Raw genomic sequence first — 25,756 nt, forward strand, 5'->3', positions numbered from 1 at the left:
GTGGGATCACAAACCTGCAAAAGTATTGGAAAATGAGCACGCAAAGATACTGTGGGACTTCCGAATCCAGACTGACAAAGTTCTGGAACACCACACACCAGACATCACAGTTGTGGAAAAGAAAAAGGTTTGGATCATTGATGTTGCCATCCCAGGTGACAGTTGCATTGACGAAAAACAACAGAAAAAACTCAGCCACTATCAGGACCTCAAGATTGAACTTCAAAGACTAGCAGAAACCAGTGCAGGTGGTCCCGGTGGTGATGGGCACACTGGGTGCCGTGCCAAAAGATCTCAATCGGCATTTGGAAATAATAGACATTGACAAAATTACGATCTGTCAACTGCACCCTACTGGGATCTGCACACATCATCCGAAAATACATCACACAGTCCTAGACACTTGGGAAGTGTTCGACTTGTGATTTTGTGAAACGAAATCCAGCATATCTATCTTGTTTGCTGTGTCATACAATAAAATAATAATAATAATAATAATAAGAAGAAGAAGAAGAAGAAGAAGAAGAAGAAGAAGAATATGCAGCTAGAAAAAAGTTGTCTTGCAAAGATTCTGCAAGCTTTAATACAGAATGGGCTCTGGGAAACAGGCATTGTTGGTTGTTCTTAGGGATCATGTTAGTTAATGTGGAAGAAAGCCATCTCTAAGGTAATTGGATTCAAGTAGGTAAAAAAGCAAGTGTTAGTACTATGCATTAGTTTTAAACGGAACTAAACAGTCAGATTTTTTCTTCTTTAAACCACAGAGTTACTTACAGAAACACTTATGTGTTAACATCCTTGGAGCTGTTTTTCTACACTAATATAGTTTCTGGACCAACTTCAAAAGCAATCCTGCATTGCCAGCCGTTCGAAAACATGCAAATGTGAGTAGGCGTGAAGGTAACGGCGCTCCTTGCACTCATGCCGGCCACATGTACTCATGCCGGCCACATGACCTTGGAGGTGTCTACGGACAACGCCTGCTCTTCGGCTTAGAAATGGAGATGAGCACCAACCCCCAGAGTCAGATATGACTGGACTTAACGTCAGGAGAAACCTTTACCTTTACTATAAACATAAATAACAATGACTAGATTAAGATTGCTTCTGGTGAACAAGCCACAAGTAGAACAAGGTAGCAAAAATTGTGAATAACTAATTTTCCTAATACTGTTCTGAAATGTCAAATGTGAATACTGGAAATCAAGAATCAAGGGAACCAGGACTCAAAAAGATCTTGTCGTGGGTGTCTACTATAGACCTCCGAGTCAGGATGAAGGACTTGATGAAGCCTTCTGTCAACAGCTGACCAAACAGGTACAAAGAAGAGATATAGTAGTCATGGGCGATTTCAATTATTCCGATATCTGCTGGAAAACAAACTCAGCCAAGAGTACAAAGTCCAACAAATTCCTCACTTGCCTTGCAGACAATTGTATGGTCCAGAAGGTAGAAGAGGCAACAAGAGGATCAGCAACTCTTGATCTAATCTTAACAAATGTGGAAGACCTGATCAACACAGTTGAAGTGGTTGGATCCTTAGGGGCAAGTGACCATGTGCTCCTGGAGTTTGCAATACAAAGGAATGCTGAAACTAAGACAAGTCAAACACGCATTCTCGACTTTAAGAGAGCTGACTTCCAAAAAATGAAGGAATTACTGAGCGGCATTCCATGGACGCCAATATTAAAAAAGAAGGGAGTTAAGGATGGATGGGAGTTTTTCAAAAGTGAAATACTCAAGGCGCAATGCAAACAGTGCCAACAAAGAAGAAAAATAAGACAAGTGCAAAGAAGCCAGAATGGATGTCCAAAGAACTTCTAACTGAGCTAAAGCTCAAAAGTGACATGCACAAGAAGTGGAAAAGGGGAGAAATCACCAAAGAAGAATTCAAACGTATAGCCAACACCTGTAGGTAAAAGGTTCGCAAGGCTAAAGCACAAAATGAGCTCAGGCTTGCCAGGGACATAAAAAACAACAAAAAAGGCTTTTTTGCTTATGTTGGTAGAAAAAGGAAGAAAAAGGAGGCGGTAGGGCCTCTGCAAGGAGAAGATGGGGTGATGGCAACAGGGGACAGGGAAAAGGCAGAACTGCTCAATGCCTTCTTTGCCTCGGTCTTCTCACAAAAAGAAAGCCATCTTCAACCTCAGCAACATGGAATGGACGAAGGATTGGGGGAAATCCAACCCCAAATAGGGAAACAAGCTGTCCAGGAACACCTGGCCTCTCTAAACGAATTCAAGTCCCCAGGGCCAGATCAGCTACATCCAAGAGTATTGAAGGAATTAGCGGAAGTTATTTCAGAACCACTAGCAATTATCTTCGAGAGTTCTTGGAGAACGGGAGAAGTCCCAGCAGATTGGAGGAGGGCGAATGTGGTCCCTATCTTCAAGAAGGGAAAAAAGAACGACCCAAACAATTACCGTCCGGTCAGCCTCACATCGATACCAGGCAAGATTCTGGAAAAGATCATCAAGGAAGTGGTCTGCGAACACTTAGAAACAAATGCGGTCATTGCTAATAGTCAACACGGATTTACCAAAAACAAGTCATGCCAGACTAATCTGATCTCTTTTTTCGATAGAGTTACGAGTTGGGTCGATACAGGGAATGCTGTGGATGTGGCGTACCTGGATTTCAGTAAGGCCTTTGACAAAGTCCCCCACGACCTTCTGGCAAATAAACTAGTAAAATGTGGGCTAGACAAAACTACGGTTAGGTGGATCTGCAATTGGCTAAGCGAACGAACCCAAAGGGTGCTCACCAATGCGTCATCATCATGGAAAGAAGTGACAAGTGGAGTGCCGCAGGGCTCCGTCCTGGGCCCGGTTCTGTTCAACATCTTTATTAACGACTTAGACGAAGGGTTAGAAGGCACGATCATCAAGTTTGCAGACGACACAAAACTGGGAGGGATAGCTAACACTCCAGAAGACAGGAGCAGAATTCAAAACGATCTTGACAGACTAGAGAGATGGGCCGAAACTAACAAAATGAAGTTCAACAGGGACAAATGCAAGATACTTCATTTCGACAGAAAAAATGGAAATCAAAGATACAGAATGGGGGACGCCTGGCTTGACAGCAGTGTGTGCGAAAAAGACCTTGGAGTCCTCGTGGACAACAAGTTAAACATGAGCCAACAATGTGATGCAGCAGCTAAAAAAGCCAACGGGATTCTGGCCTGCATCAATAGGGGTATAGCGTCTAGATCCAGGGAAGTCATGCTCCCCCTCTATTCTGCCTTGGTCAGACCACACCTGGAATACTGTGTCCAATTCTGGGCACCGCAGTTGAAGGGAGATGTTGACAAGCTGGAAAGCGTCCAGAGGAGGGCGACTAAAATGATTAAGGGTCTGGAGAACAAGCCCTATGAGGAGCGGCTTAAAGAGCTTGGCATGTTTAGCCTGCAGAAGAGAAGGCTGAGAGGAGACATGATAGTCATGTATAAATACGTGAAGGGAAGTCATAGGAAGTCATAGGGAGCAGGCTTGTTTTCTGCTGCCTGCAGACTAGGACACGGAACAATGGCTTCAAACTACAGGAAAGGAGATTCCACCTGAACATCAGGAAGAACTTCCTCACTGTGAGGGCTGTTCGACAGTGGAACTCTCTCCCCCGGGCTGTGGTGGAGGCTCCTTCCTTGGAGGCTTTTAAGCAGAGGCTGGATGGCCATCTGTCGGGGGTGCTTTGAATGCGATTTCCTGCTTCTTGGCAGGGGGTTGGACTGGATGGCCCATGAGGTCTCTTCCAACTCTACTATTCTATGATTCTATGATTCTATGAAACTACACACTTGGCAGCAATAATCTAAGGAAGGGAGGGCTAAATTTGGGTATCTATGGCAAATGGAAGCTGCTAGTGGTTCCTTCATTCTTTTCATTTGAATGTGGGTTGTTGATAAAGTGTTTAAAGTTACAATTAGGCCACTCTGTTGAGGTTGGAGCTGTTGGGAATAGACTCTATTAAGCACTTATAAATGTCTTTTAATTTAATTTACATTAAAAACCAAAACTCTGTTAAATACATATACAAGCCTCAATTGTAATTTCCAGGGAAAAGACTTAACTGTCACTTTAAAAATAAAAAGCCATTGTAGTAAATAAGTATAGACTCAGTACTTTTTCATCTCTTGCCTTGAATCCTTGTTGCCTTGAATCTGAATTAACTGCTTTTAATCTCAGTTCTGAAGAAAAGATTAACCATCACCACCTCTTCTACCATTTTGGACAGTTTGAAAACAAGATTGAAAAGATGGAAGACTGTAGCATTCTGTTTCTCCTTTTCCTGTTACATTTCTTTTCCTTTATTATTTCATTGCTGTGTGCCCAATCACACTTCTAAGCAATGTACATTGTTTGATGATAATGACTTGAAATTATTTTGCTAAAAGGTGATGACATTCCTGCCACAAAGCATGGTGTTTACATTAACAATTGGTCACTGGCAGCCTCAAGGCCAAAAGTTCTTCCTTTGAAAGAGTGATATCACTACTATCACTTTGCCAAAATATGGCAGCAGCCTGTAAGTAAGATGATTCATGGCCATGACCTCAGCATTTGTTGCCAGTTTTCTTTGTTGAATACAGAATGTTTAGCATATGGTTTTGTGAAGGCAATTTATGTTGGAGTCTCTGTAGGGTTCAACCTGGAATCCTCTAATGAAATCCCTGGATCCAGGCCATGTAAACCTGTGAATGTGTGTGCGCTCAGAAGACAAGACGTATAAATGGACAACAGAGGTGCAAAAGTAGCCACTGAAGTTGGCTGGCATTCTCAAGTTTCACTATTGTCCAAATTTTGTTTTGTTTATTCTTAAGCACACACATATCTTTTCTTTCCTAATAAAAAAGCATTCCTGTCTTTTGGGTTTTACCATTCAGCAGCAATACAGCAAAATGCATTGTGTGGCTTTTATACTGCTTTGGCTGTTAAATGATACTTTTAATCTCCCTCACTCCCTCCCTTATTTATTTATTTATTTATTTATTTATTTCCTGCCTTTCTCACCTGAAGGAACTCAAGGCGGCTTAGAAGGCGGCAAAAAATCAATGCCGATAAAAACTAGTAGTGCAGTAAAACATAAAAGCAGTTAAAAACAATTTACACTAAGCATTAATACACATAAACACTATACAAAACTTAAAAGCATATAAAGTGCATAGTTCCATTTGTCCAAAAATCTCACGCATAATCCTTAATCCAAAACCTAAGCCGTAGAAACGTATTTTTTAAACGCTTGTGCGCATAACCATAGTATGTACACAAACTGTACTAAGAAAAAAACCACCCCATTAATCGGTACATGATATGTGGCATTAACAACATTTATTTTTCATCTTAATTTTATTCTTCTAGAACAGGTTCGGCAATTCCAATGTGGTATCACTTCAGTAATATATAATATACAGGTGGATTACAACTATTCAATACTTCCATGTCTGAGTATTTAGCCTTTAAGTTACCTGTCAACTTACAGTGACTCCATAAATTTCTTAGGCAATTAATACTCAGAGATAGTTTTGGCAGTTCCTTAATCTGAAATAGAGCCTACAGCACTTGATATTCATTTGCAGTCTCACATGCAAATACTAATCATGTCTAACTCTTCTAAGATCAGACAGGATCTTTAGTGTATTTGGGTAGGGTCTATAGGGTGAAACTATATAATCATTTATAGTCATTTTCCCAGGCTTAGGGAAAATAATTTGACTCTTTCAAAAAATCTGCTTTCTAACTGATGTGTTTAATTTGATTTATTTTACTGAAAACACATGGTTTGTGAAAGATGGGATGGGTCAGGGCTTTTAATTGGTCAAAATCCAATTTTTAGTTTCACTTAGGTGAAAGAATGAATGGGACAGACGTCAACCCTTACATAAGTCCCACTGATTTAATGGGTTTATTTTAGCTGGGCTCGCAATTGTATTTAGCCCAATGAGTAGACAGTTCTTTTGCCACCTGTCTTCTGATATCTGTATCCCTTTCTTCCTCAAATGATCCCTGTAACCATGGTTGTTAAGATGAAAAAATGCCTATTAGGAGTTCAGGTAGAGTTTGTCCTCTTTTTCTAATGACCTTATCGTTTTAGATTTTTAATAACCTGATCATATGAGCTGCAACTTATAGGAAAAGACAAAGCAAAAAGTCAAAGCAAATCTTATGGCATAAAATTGCTTCTTAGAGCTTGAAAATGCTGATAGAAGTGACAATGGGGAATCTTCCATTTTTCTTGCAAATCCCAAAAGCTGAAACCTGCTTGTTAATCTTCTGATGAATCTTTTTAACTATCCGTTCTTTGCCTGCTCTGGAATAGTAAGTAAATGTATTAACTTTCCCAGTGTTAATATATGATTTGGAGCTCTCAGGTGACTTGAAAGACTTTTCTTTGCAGTAGGAGAGCCCCAAGGAATGTAAGTGTCTGCCTGGAACTGAAAGGGAAGCATGCATTTCAGTAAAATATGAATAAGAGATGGTTATATCTCTTTATTCTTGTCCTCCAATTACCCTTTCTATTTTTGAACTAGGATTGCATAAATTTGTCAGAATTTGGTGCTATTAATTGAGTCACATAATTATTCTTTTTGTGGTCTCCGTGTTTCATACTAATGGATTTTATGTCTGTGCAGAGCTGAGCTTTCTAGAACTTTGAAGCTTGGCAGGACACTCCACACCTTCCTGTGTATTGGGCATATCCCAGCTTGCTAAGCTGTTGTGACTCTTAACTATCTACTGGCAGAGTAACACTTTTTGGACTCTTCCCACTGTGTAGATTCTTATCCCTGCATTTTTCTGTTATTCCTATTGTATATTATTGTGTTCTTGTCTTTTTTAATCCCCTTTCCTTTCTTTAAAAAAGCAAGAAATTTGTTTGCTTTATCATGACTTTCAGTCCCCCCCCCCTTCCCTCCTTTTTCTATGGCCCCTCTCTTCAAACAACTGGAAGGGCTCTTTCTTCAACGGGTATTTGTTTTGGTATGGAGAAAATCATATTATTGGTACAAGTCTTATTTGGGAAATGTTGAAAAACTGGACCACTTTCCTTAAGGTTTCATTGTTTTGAGAAGGCCCTCCAGGTGGCTTCTCATGCAACTTCAGATGAGCCAGTTGTTGAGCCTTTGACTCATTCAGTTCCTGTTTTTTCTACAGAATCATTTTCATATGCTCCCCTGTTTTTAAAAAATATAAATTAATTTTTATTTACATACATTGACAACTTACAGTGAAACAGAACACAAAACAATGAACATTTTACAAACACATAAGCCCACCACCAAGGCCTGAACAAGTATCATTTCCTTTACCATAAGATTTATAAGTCAACCATTAAACAAATGTCATATCCAAAATTCCTGACCAACAAGGTTGTATTGTTTTCCTTTTTCACTTTCTAGGATATATTTAATAAAAACTGACCAGTATAAATCAAAATCAGTTCTATTAGTTTCCCCCCCCCCTGAACACCCTCATTTCCATTGATAATTTGTCATTTAAGGCTATGTTCGGTACCTCCCCATACCATGCTTCCAGTGTGAGATTTGTTACTATCTTCCAGTTGCTTGCAATTATAAGTCTCGCCACTGTGAGTAAAATAATCACCAATTCTTGTTTAATGATGTTTAATCCTATAATGTTACCAATATCTATAAATATGTTGTTCCAAAAATTCTTCAACTGGGGTCATTTCCACCATAGATGAAAATATGTCCCTTTATGCATGCCACATCTCCAGCAGAGGTTACTTTGTTTCCTATCTATCTGATGTAGTTTAGCTAGTGTGGTATACCATCTCTATATGACTTTGTATACATTTCTTTTAATCTTATTGACAGATTCTTAACTACTCTCCATTTTAGAACCCTTTTCCAGTCGAGATCCGTCAGGGGCCCTAGGTCTCCTTCCCAGATCTTTTCTAACAGCTTTGGCCCTATTTCTTCCCCTATTAATCCATTGTATATTTTCCCAAGTAATCCTTTCCCTGCTATTTCTTGCCTTTTAAGTTTACTTAGCCATTCTTCATATTTATTCAGCTTTCTACATCTGGGATTTTTACCTAACCAAGCCTTTTTCCAATTATATAGCTGTTGCCTCTCAAACCAGTTCAGGACACCTTGTTGTTCTAACTTGTTAAACTTGCTCCTCTGTTAATATCAATTCGATCCCTATCTGTATAGTCAGAAATATTTTGAGCATTTTGTATATCCATTTTATTTTAATGTGATTTATATTTTGTGTGATGAGACCAAATCTCTTGCCTCTATAACTGACTTTAACTACTGCAGTAAAACAGAAAGTTTACCATTCTGTTTACTACTACTACTACTACTACTAATAATAATAATAATAATAACAACAACAACAACTTTATTTTTATACCCCGCCCCATCTCCCTGGAGGGACTCGGAGCAGCTTACATGGTGGCCTAGCCCGACACATACAGCAATAAAACAATGAAACAAATATTCCCACAATAAAACATCAACATCAATAAAACAATCATAAGAATCAACATACAGCATAAAATGTTAAAAACAGGAGACTAAAACACGGATCTGGGCCAAAGTGCAGAATATTTCAAAATGGGAGAGGTAGTTCACAGCCGAAGTAGTCAATAAAGTGCAAAGTAATAATGGCAAAGTATCCTGTTGTTGAATGGGCAGATAGTTTGAACCTACAATAATTAATCATCAATACTTATCCATTATCTTTTCCTAACTTTTGATAAAGTATTTGATTGATTAGAAATAATTACAGTTACAGTAAGTTATCAGAGATGATGAGAGGCATATCTCTGTTACAATTTTTCTGTTACAATTACAGTAAAAATAACCTTTTGTGAATAGACTAATATTTTCAGTTACCTAAGATTGATTATAATTCGTGTTGCACATAACGCATATGCATTCTGTTTTGTGTGTATAAAGGAATTGCTAGAGTGCAGTCAGACATTAATTATACAGTTTGTCATTACATGCATTGCTTTAGTGCATTTGATAACTTTTAAGACAGAGAACTGATAACAATGCACTGATTTTGACTAAGATGTAAAATTACATGAGATTAAAGCTTAATCATGATTGCCAAATAGGTTTGTTTACACTATGTAACATGATTTTTGTTCCTGGATTATCAATGTCATTTCCAAATTGGTTCTACCATAAACATATGGAAAAAGTTTATTAAACTGCAAAAACTTTGTTTTTGCAGGAAATCCTGCAGCACATTTTGCTATAGTTTTTCAATAAATATCTCATAGAGTCTCAACCAATTCAAGATAGTTTGTGGCAGCCACAAAAATGAAGTTTATGGAGTATAACAACTACTTTAAAAGTAAATATTGCACAACTAAATAGGAAATAACACTTTCAAACCAGGAACAGAAAATGTTTCAAATTCTGTTACGTAGTGTTACGAAGAAATGAAACTTTTAATGATAATTTTCTTTCTTTTTACAGAATGATGTGTGAAACAGTGAGATATGAAAGACATGAAGCCAATGAAGTTCTATACTAGTAAGTGTGGCGTCCGTTTATTTTAGAAGTGACATAGGAAAAATAGCAGATCCACATTTTACGATCTTTGCTCAAAAGATGTCCTCTTAAGTTATATTCTGGAGTGGATAAATGGGGAACAAGAATGACACAGTTTTCAAGTATTGGCATAAAATGATAAAATGAGCTAAGTAGCTATATCTAGTCTGCATTCTACTTAGGGTGTTAATATGGAAAATCTTTTATAAGTCTTACATAAAAAAATGCAAACAAGTGTTATGATTGAGCCTCATGGCTCTGTTTCTGACAGACGTGGGCGTAAGACTCCTCGAGAGTCAGATACTCTCGAGGAGCGAGAGAGAAAAAGACTACGAGACATATTTGCAGCACCATCTGACGAAGAATCTTTCGAAGGGTTTACGGAAAGAATGGAGGAGGGGCTGGTTAGCTCAGAGGAGGATGAGATGGATTGGACTCGGGTAAGGGAGGAATTGGGTGCCACTGGCCATGATGGGACAGAAGATGAATGGGGACCTTCAGGATTAGACCCATGGCTTAGCTGGAGGGATGGGACAGGATCCACAGCTGGAGATGCTGTTGGGCGTAGTCAGAGGTTTTCCAGCTCTGACGAGGAAAGTGATGAGGAAACGCCCGGGTTAAGGAGGACAGCTGACAGTGATGAGGATTTGTAACTGGCATAAAATGGGGCTTGGGAGCAATTGCAAATTGCGTCGGGCAAGGTAATCTGGGCAAACGCTTGGGATTCGTGTGTGTGTGTGGGACGCTTCCCTGAAGACTTGTGTGCTTTCCTGTGCTGAGACGTAAGTTGATTGGAATCCAGGGTCAGACGGCGGGAGGGATTGTGTGGGCATTTGTTTGTGCAAACCTGTGCTTACTCTTATTAGCTTGACCTTCCGTCGTCTTCTTGACGGACGCCATCTCCTGCTTTGAGAACTCGGACTGAACTGACCACGGCTTGTCTTCCCCCCTTCTTGGACTTGGAAAAACTACAAACGTCTGCTTCTGGCTTTGATCTACGGAACGGAACTGGTCTACTCTACTGCTAAAATCCCTGGCTGATTTGTTCGTGTTGGAATCCTGTCTGCTGTGTGTGTGGGAGCGACGCAAGTTACTCTAAAAGCAGTGTTGGCAGCAGAGAGGAATCTGCTGCCAATTAGTTGCATTCTTTGTATCTTTTGTTCCTTGGCTTTCGTTTTGTTTATACCCAGGCTGAAGAAAGCAGTTTGTTTTTACCCGGATTAAACTCCGGTTTAATCCGGTTTATCTTTTGAACATTTACTTTTGCCCCTTTTTGCTCCTAAAGGCAAAAATTGCCTGGCCCTTGTGTTTTACGGGCATTTTTGAGTTCTGTAATCTAATAAACTCTGTTACTTTGAATCTTGTGGCGTTCTGTCCTTGACAGATTGCCCGACGCCCATAAAAGGTTTATTGCAGCAATAAACCCGTCAGGAAGACGATGGATGAGTTAAGGGTCAAATTAGACCAATTGCAAACGGCTTTTACCGTTAGCCAAACAGCTCATGCCGTGAAAGGACATGTTTTGACTCCTGAACGCTTTGACGGAACCAGGTGCAAGTTGCCAACCTTTTTGGCACAAGTGGAGCTTTATTTTTCTCAGCTCAGTGCTCATGCTTTTCCTACAGACACTAGCAAGGTGGCCTTTATTTTGAGTTTGTTGACCGGTCCCGCAGGACAATGGGCCACTAATTTAATTTTGGGAAATGACCCAGTCAAGGACAATTTGAATAATTTCAAAAAGTTGTTAACTGATACTTTTGGGGATCCTCTCCGCACGGAGAACGCTGGGTGGGCTCTGTATCGGTTGAAACAGGGAAAGGGGACTGTTTTGGATTACTTAAATAAGTTTAACCTGTATCGCCACCAGCTGGATTGGGGGGAAAATGCATTCATGCTTTTATTTACTGCCGGGTTAAGTGATATGCTCCAGGATGAATTAGCACGCTTGGAGCCGGCTGAAAGCTGGGACGCCTTAGTAGCTAAGGTGCTGCGTTTAGACGCAAGGTTCGAGGCTCGTAAACATTCAAAAGCAATGTGTGCGCCACCCATGCATGTAACCAGGGCACCTGTGGTGATGGGGGAAGAGCCCATGGAGCTTGGGGTCTTTAAAAAGCTGTCTACAGAGGAAAAGAGCCGTAGGAGGCAGCTGGGCTTGTGTTTGTACTGTGGGAATGCTGGGCATTTTGCCAAAAATTGTAATGTGAAACCTTCCCAGTTTTCGGGAAAAGGCCAGCCCTAGTGCGACGTGAGTCCAACGCACTAGGGCTCCTCAAGCAGTCAACTGAGGGGAGGAAGCATGTTTTCGTACCCATTACATTATCTGTTGGGGGAAAGGAACTTGTTTCTACTTTGGCACTGCTGGACTCAGGAGCCACGGTCTCTTATATAGATATGGAGTTTGCTAAGAAGCATGGCATTCCTAGAGTGCGCAAGGCATGCGACGTGTGGGTGGAAGGAGCAGATGGGAGACTGCTGGAGACTGGGGTGGTTAACCAGGAAACCTCAGCAGTAACGTGGGAGGTGCAGGGAGTAACGGGAACGTTTGTGTGGGATATTACGAGCTTGCCTAGATATGATGTGATCCTGGGGATGGATTGGCTAGCTGTAGTAAACCCACAAGTAGATTGGGCAACACGTAAAGTGATTTTAAAGAGGCAGGGTTGTTGCACTTTAAATGTTACTCATTCTGATATGGAGGGAGTGCCTGCTGAGTATGGGGAGTTCTCTGATGTATTTTGTAAAAGAGAAGCGGACAAATTACCACCGCACAGGCCATATGATTGCGCCATCAAGTTGGCAGAAGGTGCGAAACTGCCAGCAGGGAGGCTGTATGCCTTGACTGTACCGGAAAGGCAAGCTTTGCGGGAGTTTCTAGATGAAAATTTAGCCAAGGGGTTTATTCGCCCCTCTAGTTCTCCAACTGCGGCACCAGTATTCTTTGTAGCCAAAAAGACTGGGGAACTTAGGCTGGTCTGCGACTATCGGATCCTAAACAAATACACCATTCGGGATAGGTACCCGCTCCCTTTAATCTCGGAACTGTTATCAAGGGTGCAAGGGGCTAAGGTCTTTACCAAGCTTGACCTGCGGGGGGCCTATAACTTAATCCGTATACGGGAAGGGGATGAATGGAAGACGGCATTTAACACGTGTTTCGGATGCCACGAGTTCCGAGTCATGCCTTTTGGGCTTTGTAATGCTCCTGCGGTCTTCCAGAGGTTCATGAACGATGTGTTCAGGGACCTAATTGACCAATTTTTAGTGATTTATTTGGATGATATCTTGATTTTTTCTAAGGACGAGAAAGAACATCGTCAACATGTCAAGCAGGTTCTGCACCGACTGCGGGCTAATGGGCTTTTCGCCAAGGCTTCCAAGTGCGTCTTTCATGTGCCTGAAGTGGAGTTCCTAGGTCATGTAGTGTCAGGTAGGGAACTTAAAATGGACCCACATAAGGTTGACGCCGTCAACTCATGGCAGGAGCTGAGGACTAAGAAGGATGTACAAAGATTCTTAGGTTTCGCTAATTACTACCGGGAGTTTATTCCGAATTTTGCAAAGCTCACGGTACCTTTGACGCAGCTTCTGCGCAAGAAACAGCCATTTGTGTGGGGGCGGGAAGCTCACGAGGCGTTTCTACAACTTAAGTCTAGTTTTCAATCGGACAACATACTAACCCATCCTGATGTTGACAAACCGTTCGTGGTAGAAGCGGACGCTTCTAGCTACGCGTTGGGGGCTGTATTGTCTCAGAAGGATTCCTCAGGGACCTTGCGTCCCTGTGGATTTTACTCGCGGCAACTAACACCCTTCGAGCAGAACTATACCATATGGGAGAAGGAGTTGTTGGCGATTAAGGTGGCGTTTGAGGTGTGGCGGCACTGGCTTGAAGGGGCACGGCACCAGATCGTGGTCAGGTCTGATCATAAGAACTTAGAGCACTTGCAAACAGCAAAGAAGTTAAACCAGCGTCAAATCCGCTGGGCTTTGTTTTTCTCCAGGTTTAACTTCAAGGTGCAGTTCGTGGAGGGGAAGGCAAACTTGCGGGCCGATGCTTTATCCCGCAAGCCAGAATTTAAGACCAATGAGCAGGTAGTATGTCAGACCATCTTGCCTACTGCCTCGCTGTGTGTTGTAGATAATGAGCTCGGGTTACATGACCAGATCCTTGAGGCTCAGAAAGATGATGTGTGGACACAGGAGCAACTGATGCTGCTCTCAGCAGGTAACCGTACCATACTGCCGCATCTCCAAGATCAAGACGGGGTATTGGTGCGTAGGGGGCAGGTTTACGTACCAGTGGGGGCCCTCAGGTTGGAGGTGATTAGAGCCCACCATGACGAACCCATGGCTGGGCACTTTGGCAGGTTCAAGACCGTACAGCTTATCACCAGGAGCTACTGGTGGCCAAAGATGCGGCAAGACATTCTGCGCTTTTGTGACAGCTGCGCCGTTTGCCAGCAGAGTAAGACGCCTGTCGGGCGCCCTAGAGGGTTGTTGTCGTCTCTACCTGTTCCGGAGAGGCCATGGCAAATCATTTCCATGGATTTTATTTCAGATTTGCCTAAGTCTGGGGGTTATACTTGTATTTGGGTGGTGGTGGATTTATTTAGTAAACTGGCTCATTTTATTCCTTGTTCAACCATTCCGGCGGCCCCTACGTTGGCCTTACTATTTACTAAGCACATCTATCGTTTGCACGGAGCACCCGAGGTGATTATTTCAGATAGGGCTCCGCAATTTGTGTCACGCTTTTGGAAACATTTCCATGAGTGCTTGGGGACTAAGTTAAACGTTTCTTCAGCCTTTCATCCGCAAACGGATGGACAGTCGGAACGGGTTAATGGGCTCTTAGAGCAGTATCTGCGTTGTTTTTGTTTAGATCAACCCACGGCTTGGGTGAAGTGGCTACCGGTGGCGGAGTTTGCTTACAACAATGCGGTGCACACGTCTAGTCAGCATACGCCGTTTGAGCTAACTTATGGCTTTCACCCACGGGGAGGTGTGGCGCCGTCGACCAATGTGGTCTCTTCGGACCCTGTGTATCGCTCTACGGAAATGGCTGCATTGCATGATGTTGCCCGTCGCTTACTGTTGGAAGCTAAGGCAACGCAGAAGACTCAGGCTGACCGCCACAGGCAGGCAGGGGAGGAGTTGGAAGAAGGGGATTTGGTGTGGTTATCTTCCAAACATATTAAACAGGCTGGGGGAAAGTTTGCGCCTCGGTATTTGGGTCCCTTTCCTATCGTTAAAAAGATTTCTTCTGTTGCGTTTCGTTTGCGTTTACCGTCTAGTTTAAAGGTCCATCCAGTCTTTCATCGTTCGCTGTTGAAACTTGATACCTCTAGTCGTCGTGGTGCTATAGCGGAGGGTATCACTGCCACTTCTCCGCCATCGGGGGAGGAGGCCTTTGTGAGAGGGGATAGTGTTATGATTGAGCCTCATGGCTCTGTTTCTGACAGACGTGGGCGTAAGACTCCTCGAGAGTCAGATACTCTCGAGGAGCGAGAGAGAAAAAGACTACGAGACATATTTGCAGCACCATCTGACGAAGAATCTTTCGAAGGGTTTACGGAAAGAATGGAGGAGGGGCTGGTTAGCTCAGAGGAGGATGAGATGGATTGGACTCGGGTAAGGGAGGAATTGGGTGCCACTGGCCATGATGGGACAGAAGATGAATGGGGACCTTCAGGATTAGACCCATGGCTTAGCTGGAGGGATGGGACAGGATCCACAGCTGGAGATGCTGTTGGGCGTAGTCAGAGGTTTTCCAGCTCTGACGAGGAAAGTGATGAGGAAACGCCCGGGTTAAGGAGGACAGCTGACAGTGATGAGGATTTGTAACTGGCATAAAATGGGGCTTGGGAGCAATTGCAAATTGCGTCGGGCAAGGTAATCTGGGCAAACGCTTGGGATTCGTGTGTGTGTGTGGGACGCTTCCCTGAAGACTTGTGTGCTTTCCTGTGCTGAGACGTAAGTTGATTGGAATCCAGGGTCAGACGGCGGGAGGGATTGTGTGGGCATTTGTTTGTGCAAACCTGTGCTTACTCTTATTAGCTTGACCTTCCGTCGTCTTCTTGACGGACGCCATCTCCTGCTTTGAGAACTCGGACTGAACTGACCACGGCTTGTCTTCCCCCCTTCTTGGACTTGGAAAAACTACAAACGTCTGCTTCTGGCTTTGATCTACGGAACGGAACTGGTCTACTCTACTGCTAAAATCCCTGGCTGATTTGTTCGTGTTGGAATCCTGTCTGCTGTGTGTGTGGGAGCGACGCAAGTTACTCTAAAAGCAGTGTTGGCAGCAGAGAGGAATCTGCTGCCAATTAGTTGCATTCTTTGTATCTTTTGTTCCTTGGCTTTCGTTTTGTTTATACCCAGGCTGAAGAAAGCAGTTTGTTTTTACCCGGATTAAACTCCGGTTTAATCCGGTTTATCTTTTGAACATTTACTTTTGCCCCTTTTTGCTCCTAAAGGCAAAAATTGCCTGGCCCTTGTGTTTTACGGGCATTTTTGAGTTCTGTAATCTAATAAACTCTGTTACTTTGAATCTTGTGGCGTTCTGTCCTTGACAACAGGTGTTGTAGCATTCTTGAAACAGAGAGAAAGACTTTTGTAGCATAGGCTTTTGTAGACTGAATCTACCTCGTCAAACTTCTTTCTCTCAGTATCAAAGGTACTACTATATCCTTTTGCATACTGAGCCAGACTATCACAGCTATGTCTTTGAATTATACCACATAGAGATATTCGTGCCTGTTGGTTGCATTTTTAGTAGACATCTTAGTTGAAATTGCTTGTACACTTCTTGTGTATTTATATTATGGAGAACCTTTGCGATATTTTATGAAATTACGTATTTCAGATCTCAGATGTCTTATTGTGATTATTTTAAATTTTAATGTTGCCCTTTGAATCCATATTGGATAAGGAGGAAAAAATGACTATTTTAAAGTTATGGCAGTTTATCTAACCAATTTTCTCCTTGACAGCTTTATATTATTTGGCTTTACAACTTCATGAAGAGATTTCATGATTGTGCAAAGTGATTTAGATCACAGTGTGACATATGAACCATCACATTCTGTCTTAATCCCACTGTACAGTCTTAAATGGCAGTTGAATTGCTTTGTGGGTCACGTTGTAAATAGACTGGCTGAATAACGTAATCTAGTATTGTGATTGCGCTTGTTTTGACCACGAACATTTACAAGGGTTTGTTTTCTTCACTTTAGTAAGTCCTGAGGCTTTTTCTTCAAACTGGCCACCACTAGGATCAAGCTATATATTATTGATTGGCCTATTTTCCTTTTCGTCATTGTCAGAGTGCTTGTATTATCTCATAGGCAAAACATGATATATCAATATTAAGAAATTTTGGCTGTAATCCTACCGTGTTTCCCCGAAAATAAGACAGTGTCTTATATTAATTTTTGCTCCCAAAGATGCTCTAGGTCTTATTTTCAGGGGATGTCTTATTTTTTCATGAAAAAGAATTCACATTTATTGTTGAACAAAAAAAGGAACATTTATTATATACTTTACAGTAGTTGTCATCACAAACAAGCATAACCAGACAAACTGTGAATCCTATCAAGAATTTCTTGTTACTACCATTATTTCCATGTACAACAATCTATGGTACATACATTTAGCAAACCTGCATGATCTGGTGTTCTGTTCGGCGGGCATGCTTCCAAACAAAAACTTTGCTGGGTCTTACTTTCGGGGGAGGCCTTATATTTAGCAATTCAGCAAAACCTCTACTAGGTCTTATTTTCTGGGGATGTCTTATTTTAGGGGAAACAGGGTATGTGCACCGTCTGGTTTTGGATAGAAATCAAAATACCATAGGCTCTGGTACTCTGTTTTAGCAGAAGAAAATGTGTGGGAATCGACATGGGAAGATAGGATAAAAATACTGTCTATTGAAGGAAGGTTTTACCCTGGGGCCTTGATAGGCACACAGTTTAAAGAGTATGCATCCACTGAGACCATTTTCCCAGTTTCAAGGATTTGTTAAACAATAAAGGTTTTAAAGGAAACAGAAAATAGCTTTGAAAGATGTGAAATCCAAGTTTTACTTCTCCTAGATTCTTTTCTGTGAGAGACTTCTCTTTGCAGGGTTAAAAAAAATCCATGATGGTAATAAGTTGAACTTGAAGGGCACATTTTTTCTGAGCACAACATGATGGCAAGCTTATAATTCTGAATAAATGCAGGTTCCTTTCAGTTGCTCAAATGTAGGCTGGATGACCACCGTCACTTTCTCTATGTACCAATGAACCCACAGTGGTGGTAGGAATTGTGCTATAATTGTACCCTCTCAGCTAATCTTTGTAATTATGACCTGTAACAGAATTCTTTAAAATCAATTGCTTAGAATCTTCTTTCTAAAAACCAAAGTAAGTGGGAGGCAAGGAAATGGCTGCAGAATTGTTATAGTGATTTGTTAGGTGCTTAATATTACTAAATATTGTAGAGAAAAAAGAAAAGGCAGCTCTTATCCTCAGTATGATAATATAAGAAATAAGAATAAAAGGGGTGGAAAGAGATTTTTGAGATTTGTAAGAGCAAAATGTCAGCAAGACAAAGGGATGACTTTAATCAGGGCAAAAGTGAAAGAAGAGATACCATCGTTATGAAATATTATAGAATATTTAAGAAGACGGAAACAAGACAATGACATACATGAATGTTACAGGGAAGTTCATTCCAAAAGAATCAGGAAAAGAAGTAAGTGAGAGAGCAAAGGATTTTGATGGTTTAACAAAAAACAAAAATAAGTGATATTGGAGTATATTAAAATTGAGAAGAAGAGAGTGAATGGGGGGGCAGGAATATGCTATTCATATGTTTAAAGATAAAAATACTTTACAGTCAAGAAGAAAATATAGACAGGGAAAGGATAGGTAAAGAAAAACTGTTCAGTACAGGAAACACAAGTTAAATTGAAAAGAACCATGTGCTAATCAAAGTACATCTGTGTGAATATTTGCAAAAGTGATAGAAGTGGGAGACCAATTTTTAAACTATTGTGATGCAACATGATTAATTAGAAGGGATGGTTATGTTAAGTGTGGAGGAGGACAGTAGGGGAAAGAGGAAGACCAGTAAAGAGGCAGACTCACTCAAGTCATCATGTTAATGACCATGGGTCTTAGCTGTCTCCTTGATACGGTAAGCATCATAAAAGGTGACTTCATGCTAAATAACAACAATATTTTTTCCTCAGAACTATTCAAAATATACAAACATACCGTAGCTTTGGGGGATCAGAACACAGACCTATCCAATTCAGCATGTGGCTTTCTAAAATGGATAGCAACATGCTTATGGAGAGGCCCTCTAGTACTGTTCCAAATGCATGTGTTTAATCACAGCTAGTCACTATGGGCAGACCTTTCCTCAATGAATCTATATAATGCTTCAGTTGATGTTACAGTATTTGTAATTTGGCAAATTTTTCAGAAAGTTTATGTGGGGAAAGATTGACAAGGAAGGTCAAAAACAATGCTAGATCCCAATTAGTAATAAAACCTTTAATTTAAAAATAACAGTAATGCATTTCCATAGCTTAGTTGTACAACAATAAGAAGATTTTTAAAACCCTGAAAAAAATATTATTTGAAATTTTTGAAACAGTGGCAAAAGAAAGAGCAATATTCTTTATCCTTTACTAACTCTGTGCTCTTTAAAAATAGATGTGCAAATTGAGCTCAGACATGTAAAGGAGTAAGCAAATAGGTGATTGTAGTACAACCAAAGAGAAGACATTTTTTCTCATTAGTTGTTCTTCTTATACCTGGAGGTATCACTGATATAAGGGTTTGGAAGAAGAACTAGAAAATCAGTCACTATAAATGCTATCCTGAGTTTCAATTAAACAATATAGTCTGGACTATAAAGAGTCAGCAGACTTCATTTTTGAAACATACCAAAATATCAAAAATGTAGATGTCCACATGGGAAAAAGCTAGAGGCATGGATCCATTTGGAAATTTGTGTGAGAATGACAAGATTTCTTCTGCTTAATCTATAACTTGGTTATGGGAAGGAGACACTATTTTAGCCAGTTTCTTATAATGCCTTTTACAGAGTTTCCTAAGGCAGTTGGTGCCCTTTGCTTCTAAGATGTGGTGACAGCTGCTTTTGTTCTGCGGTGAACTGTGGGCCATAGGGGTTATAGCTATACAAAGCTTTGATTCTCAAGGAAACATAATTACTTACGAGAAGTTTGTGTGCGCATGTCTGCACTCATGTATGCATATGCATTTGGGAGATGCACTCAGTCTGCATTTTACTATGACATGTTGGGCAAGGAAGAAATATCTCAAAAACTTATCTCTGAAAACATTTGAAAGCCTTCTAAATAGCCTGATTTTGAAGTGTAAATAAAGATAAGTGTTCTAATTTCAAACATTATGCCAAGATCTCTTCAAGAAATGCATTTATATTCTCATTGTGCTCTTATTGGCTTTTGTGAAAGTCATCCAGTAGAATATTTAATAATGCAAGAGAAGCTGCAGCCAGGCTAGTCTGTTGCCATTTTCATTCTCCTCAAAGGTATATTATTCCTAGCTGGCAAAGTTGCCTTGGGATCTGGCCAGGTCTGCACTGCAGTAAATCAAAATTGCTTATTTGCATATTCTATTGGGAATGTGTCTTTTAAATGAGTGCTTCCTAGCCAACATTAGACCTTAGGCAGACATGTTCAAGATTTTTCTGGTTGATTATGCATATATAAAATTTAAGAGATTCAACTTTTAGAAAAAGCTTCAGCTCTTCCAAGTTGTATGTGTTAAATATATGTCAATTAGGAATTGTTACCTGAATGCTAGTACAAGGAGTTGCCATGTGCTACTTTTGTATGTGTGTGTGGGTGTGGGGGGGGGGAGCAGTTAGTAGATGCAAAACTTCCTAATGAAATGCATAATAGAACATCTCAGTGAATTGATTACTTTTGCCAGTTGTGAGGGATTTCTTAAGAAGATTCTAAATCTAATTCAGTTTCAGGGACTATATATATATATATGTTTAATGTAAGGTATTACCATATTTCTAACAATTTTCCTTAGAATATGATATGTGTTACATTGTCTGATAGCATCAGCAGCATGCTAAGTTAAAACAGAGACTTGACCCAGTTTTAGATACTGAAGCAGGGTTGAATGGAAGAGTGACTGAACATTAGGAATTCACTATGGGAGTTGAGCTTGTTGAACATCAGTAAATATAAAAGGCTAGGCTAAGATGTTCTTTAGTTGTGACTTAGGTTGGCAGAAATGGCTTTGCCACAGAAATTGATATTGGTGGAAGTGGGTATAAATTTAGGAAGAAGCATGCCACAAGATATTGAGGCAAGAATAGTGCAGAGGTTGAGTTCTACTAGAGTAACAGATGTGTAAAGGACTGGCGATGGAGGGTGGAAAATTATTAACTGTTTTATCAGAGACTGGCCATCCTGATCAGTTGGACTTTAAACTAGCTTGGGAGGGGGAGAGTGACAATTTCCTTGGGAACCATAATTTATTAAGGCGCAGACTGAACAGCCAAAAGGCTAAAGAGAGGTTTGGACAAACACAAGTGCCAAGCAGCAAGAGGACAATAATCTCAAATAAACAGCTAAGGGGACTGTGCCACAGGTTTGATGTCTTTACACTAATGGCCAGAGCATGGGAAATAAAAAGATAAACTGGAAGTCTTTGCATGACAAAACAGTTAAAATGTAATAGGCATAACTGAAACCTGATGGGACAAGACCTATAACTGGAATGTAGCAATGGAGGGATATTACCTATTTCAAAGAAACAGGAGAGGGGGTGGAGTAGCATATGTCAAAAATGTTTACACCTGTGAAGAGATTCATGACTTAAATCCTGGAAACCAGGTTGAGAGCATCAGGATAAGAACTAAGTGAGCAAGGACTAGAAAATATGTAGTCATGGAGGGTCTGCTACAGAACTCCAAGCCAGATTGATGAACTGGATGAAGCCTCCTTGACCAAACAGGCAGAAAGAAGAGATTCAGTAGTAATGGAAGATTTCAACTACTCTAATATTTGTTGGAAAACAAACTGCCAAGAGTACAAAGTCCTACAAATGCCTCACTTGCCTTGCAAACAGTTTTATTGCCCAGAAGTTAGAAGAGGCAACAAGGGGATCAGCTATTATCGATCTGATCCTAACCAACACTGAGGACCTGGTCAATGGAGTGGAAGTGGTGGGATCCTTAGGTGGAAGTGACTATATGCTCCTAGAGTTTGTGATACAAAGGAAGGGTGAAACTAAGAGAAGTCAAACATGCATTCTAGACTTTAGGAGAGCTGACTTCAGGAAATTTAAGGAAATACTGAACGTGATTCCATGGACAGAAATAATAAAAGAGAAGGGTGTTAATGATGAATGGGAGTTTCTTAAAAGCGAGATACTGAAGGCCCAATTACAAACAGTGCCAGGAAGGAGAAAAAATAGAAGTGTAAAGCAACCAGAATGGATGTCCAAAGAAATTTTAACTTAGCTAAGATTTAAAAGAGACATGCACAAGAAATGGAAAAGAGGGGAAAACACAAAGAGGAATTCAAACAAATAACCAACATATGTATGGAAAAGATTTGTAAGGCTAAGGCGCAAAATGAGCTCAGGCTTGCTAGAGAGATTAAAAACAAAAAAAGGGGTTCTTTGGTTATGTCAGTAGAAGAAGGAAGAAAAAGGAAATGGTAGGGTATGGAGCAGGTGGTGAAATGTTAACAGTGGATAGTGAAAAAGCAGAGCTGCTCAACACCTTTTTTTTGTCTGAATCTTCTCCCAAAAGGAGATTGGTGTTCAATCTAAGCAATACAGAGCGGATGAGGTAATGGGGAAATACAACCCAAAATAGGTAAAGTAGTAGTCCAGGAATACCTGGCTATGCTAAATGAATTCAAGACTCCAGGGCCAGATGAACTACATCCAAGAGTAACTGAAAGAACTAGCAGAAGTAATTTCAGACTGGTAATAATTTTTGAGAATTCTTGGAGAACAGGAAGTCCCAGCAGACTAGAAGAGGGCAAATGTTATCCCTATCTTCAAGAAGGGAAAAAAGAGGACCCAAACAATTACCATCGGGTCAGCTTGACATCAATACCAGGAAAGATTCTGGAGCAGATAGTTAAGGAGGAAGTCTGCAACCAGTTAGAAAGAAATTCTGTGATTACTAAAAGTTAAGATGGATTTCTCATAAGTCATGCCAGACTATTCTTATCTCTTTTTCCTCAATAGAGTTTGGTAGATGCAAGGAATGCTGTGAATGTAGCATATCTTGATTTAAGTAAAGCCTTTGATAAGGTCCCCCATGATCTTCTTGCAAACAAACCAGTCAAATGTGGGCTAGGCAATGCTACTGTTACGTGGATATGTAATTGGTTAAGCGACCAAACCCAAAGAGTGCTCACAATCGTTCCTCTTCATCCTGGAAAGAAGTGACCAGTAGAGGGCCACAGGGTTGGATCCTGGGCCCAGCACTGTTCAACATCTTTATTAATGACTTAGATGAAGATTTAGAGGGCACGCTTATCAAGTTTGCAGATGACAACAAATTAGGAGGGATAACTAATCAGAATTAACAGATTAGAGAACTGGACCAAAAATAACATAATGAATTTCAACAAGGACAAATGTAAGATACTACACTTACGCAAAATAATAATAATAATAATAATAATAATAATAATAATAATAATAATAATAATAATAATAAAAATATGAAATGCAAAGATACAGCATGGGTGGTGCCTGGCTCGACAACAGTCCATGTGAAAAAGATATTGGAGTTTTCGTGGACAACAAGTTGCTTTCCATTTTAATACCAGTGTTGCAGTCTTGTGCGTTTAAAAACAAAACAAAACCCTGTATGGGTTAGGCCAAAAATTCTGCTTTGTTATATTCCTGTTGTTTCTGACTCAGAATTATAATTAGGTAGATATGTTGTTTATTTCATAATTTAGATAGTTAGATATGCTTCCTGTAGCATAGGATTCAAAAAGATTTAAGAAACAGGATTCCAAATTCTAATATATTTATTTTTATTTTTCGTTTCAGCCCTGATGATGTTGGAACCTGTTGGTATATCCTTCTGTCTGGTTCAGTATTTATCAAAGAATCGATGTTTTTACCAAGGAGCAGGTATGACTGGAACTTGTATTGCATCTTAAATATTTTAAAATGAGTTATATATTTAGATAGTTTTATATTAAATGAAATATCAGTTACTGATACTGCACAAAAAAAGAAGGAGCCTAATATAGTTTACATGTTTTATACTGTTCACCAGATTTTAGAAGTAATTTCAGCAAATACTTATATTCCTCAAAGGAAGACCAGACAGTGATCCCTGGTATTTGCCCTACTTTATAAGTAGAGACCCTTTGGAATGGTACTTTTTGTTATCTGTAACTTAGTAGAACAGGGAAATGTTTATTTCATATTAAAAGCCTACTAATTTTATTTGCTTTATGTGGCCAAGTGAAGATTGGTTTTATAAGTTTGTATCATAATATTCATCAAAGGTGCCAAAAATAGGGTTCATGGTTCCCACAATCATAACACTAGTAGGGACTATTTGTTCTGTCTAAAATGTCATTTAACCTGATCTAAGCCTATGGCCTGAAATTTCCAAAATGTGCTGGGTTTTACTTTGCTAGTGCTGAAGAATACTGTTATTACAAAGTAAGTTATGTTTATGCATTGATTTGTAGAATGCTTGGGTCTGCTTACACACTCAACAATGTTCAAGTGGTGAACAAGTACTTATAGCTGAGTTGTTTTAGATTCTCTGTCATAGATCAAGATATCAAATTGGCTTTGCATGTTGAACAAAAATCTATGTAATAGACAAATAGAAATTCCATAAAAAATAAGATATTATGCTATTCATGAATCACTTTAGATCAGTGGTTCTCAGCCTGGGGTCCCCAGATGTTTTTGGCCTTCAACTTCCAGAAATCCTAACAGCTGGTAAACTGGCTGGGATTTCTGGGAGTTGCAGTCCAAAAACATCTGGGGACCTCAGGTTGAGAATTACTGCTTTAGATCGAAAGCAGCTGGGCTATAATTCAGCGAGTTTTATGGCTTCTTTTTTTGGTCTGAAAAAAAATTGTTTCAAAGTAACCCCAGTTTTATAAAATTGTGTCAGCCTTTATTTATATCCAAAACCTGTGCCAAAACATACTATGTTACCACACTGGGAAACAACTAAATATACGTATTGGGATGTTGTGTGTTTTCTGGGCTGTACGGCCATGTTCTAGAAGCATTTTCTCTTGACGTGTCCCCTGCATCTGTGTCTGGCATCTTCAAAGGATCAAATATATGTATTGTTTGAAAAAGTTAGCAAGTTAACATGCCTAAACCTCATATGGTTCTTGTCTCAGTCAACAGGCCTTGATTTGAAAAGGTGTTCAGGTCTTGCACAACTGGAGGAAAAGTTACAAAGTTGAAGATAAATCACAAAAAAATCATGTAACCTAAATTTTGGAAACTCTTACATATTACTTAGCTCACTTGGAGAATTTGTCAGAAACTATATTGAATCCTAGGAAAAGAGATGTCTTCAGAGTTCTTTGATTAATCTAAATGACTTGGTTTCTGATTCTGCTTGTAGTACTGATACTTATTAAACACATACTACAAGAAAAATTAGAAAAGGATCTAAACACGTGAGGTAGAAATGAAGGCATTGGGAACTGACAGTGATGCTTTGTCTGCTGGATATTATATAGCAGAGGTTTTGGGTGCATTTGTTACCTATGGTAGTATAAAATGGTAAAAGTCTGTTTCCTAATTGTTTACCTGCTGATTCAGCCCACCTGTTCTTTGTGTGATATTATTTGCTCAAGTAGATTGACATAAAGCTAACGTTTTCAAACAACCTTTTTCTAAACCCAGATGTATCACTAGTATATGAAAACTGAGCCTATATTCTAAGTAAATAAATGTTGGATTTTAAATCTGCATTTGCATTTAGTCTTTAAATGTTTCTGTGCATTAGAGGTAAAGAAAAAAAGCCCTGATAAAATACTGCCACGTTAGGGGTTGATACAGATTTAAGTCAACCTTGAAAAGGTCTCTCTTGAATTCTTTCCCTGTGTGCCTTAGCTTTTGGTGTCTCGTAGCATTTAAATCAATTTTATGCCAGCTTGCCTGAGGCTATCAGGAAGGTATTGCGCAGACGTAGTTTAGAACCACAAGG

At 40.0% G+C, this 25,756-nt stretch overlaps 1 protein-coding gene across 5 annotated transcripts in view; it reads left to right on the forward strand.

Annotated features, from left to right (window-relative positions):
• The window catches only part of rapgef2 (Rap guanine nucleotide exchange factor 2), a 229,581-nt gene that overhangs the window by 93,611 nt on the left and 110,214 nt on the right, over positions 1-25,756 (forward strand). For all 5 annotated transcript variants that reach the window (XM_062981227.1, XM_062981231.1, XM_062981229.1 and 2 more), the window contains exons 3-4: positions 9,455-9,511; positions 23,608-23,691. In XM_062981227.1, coding sequence (XP_062837297.1) covers positions 9,455-9,511; positions 23,608-23,691 — 141 coding nt within the window. The remainder of the gene's footprint in view (positions 1-9,454; positions 9,512-23,607; positions 23,692-25,756) is intronic.

The sequence above is a fragment of the Anolis carolinensis genome, chromosome 5 (assembly GCF_035594765.1).
Source record: "Anolis carolinensis isolate JA03-04 chromosome 5, rAnoCar3.1.pri, whole genome shotgun sequence".
NCBI classification, from domain to species: Eukaryota; Metazoa; Chordata; class Lepidosauria; order Squamata; family Dactyloidae; genus Anolis; species Anolis carolinensis.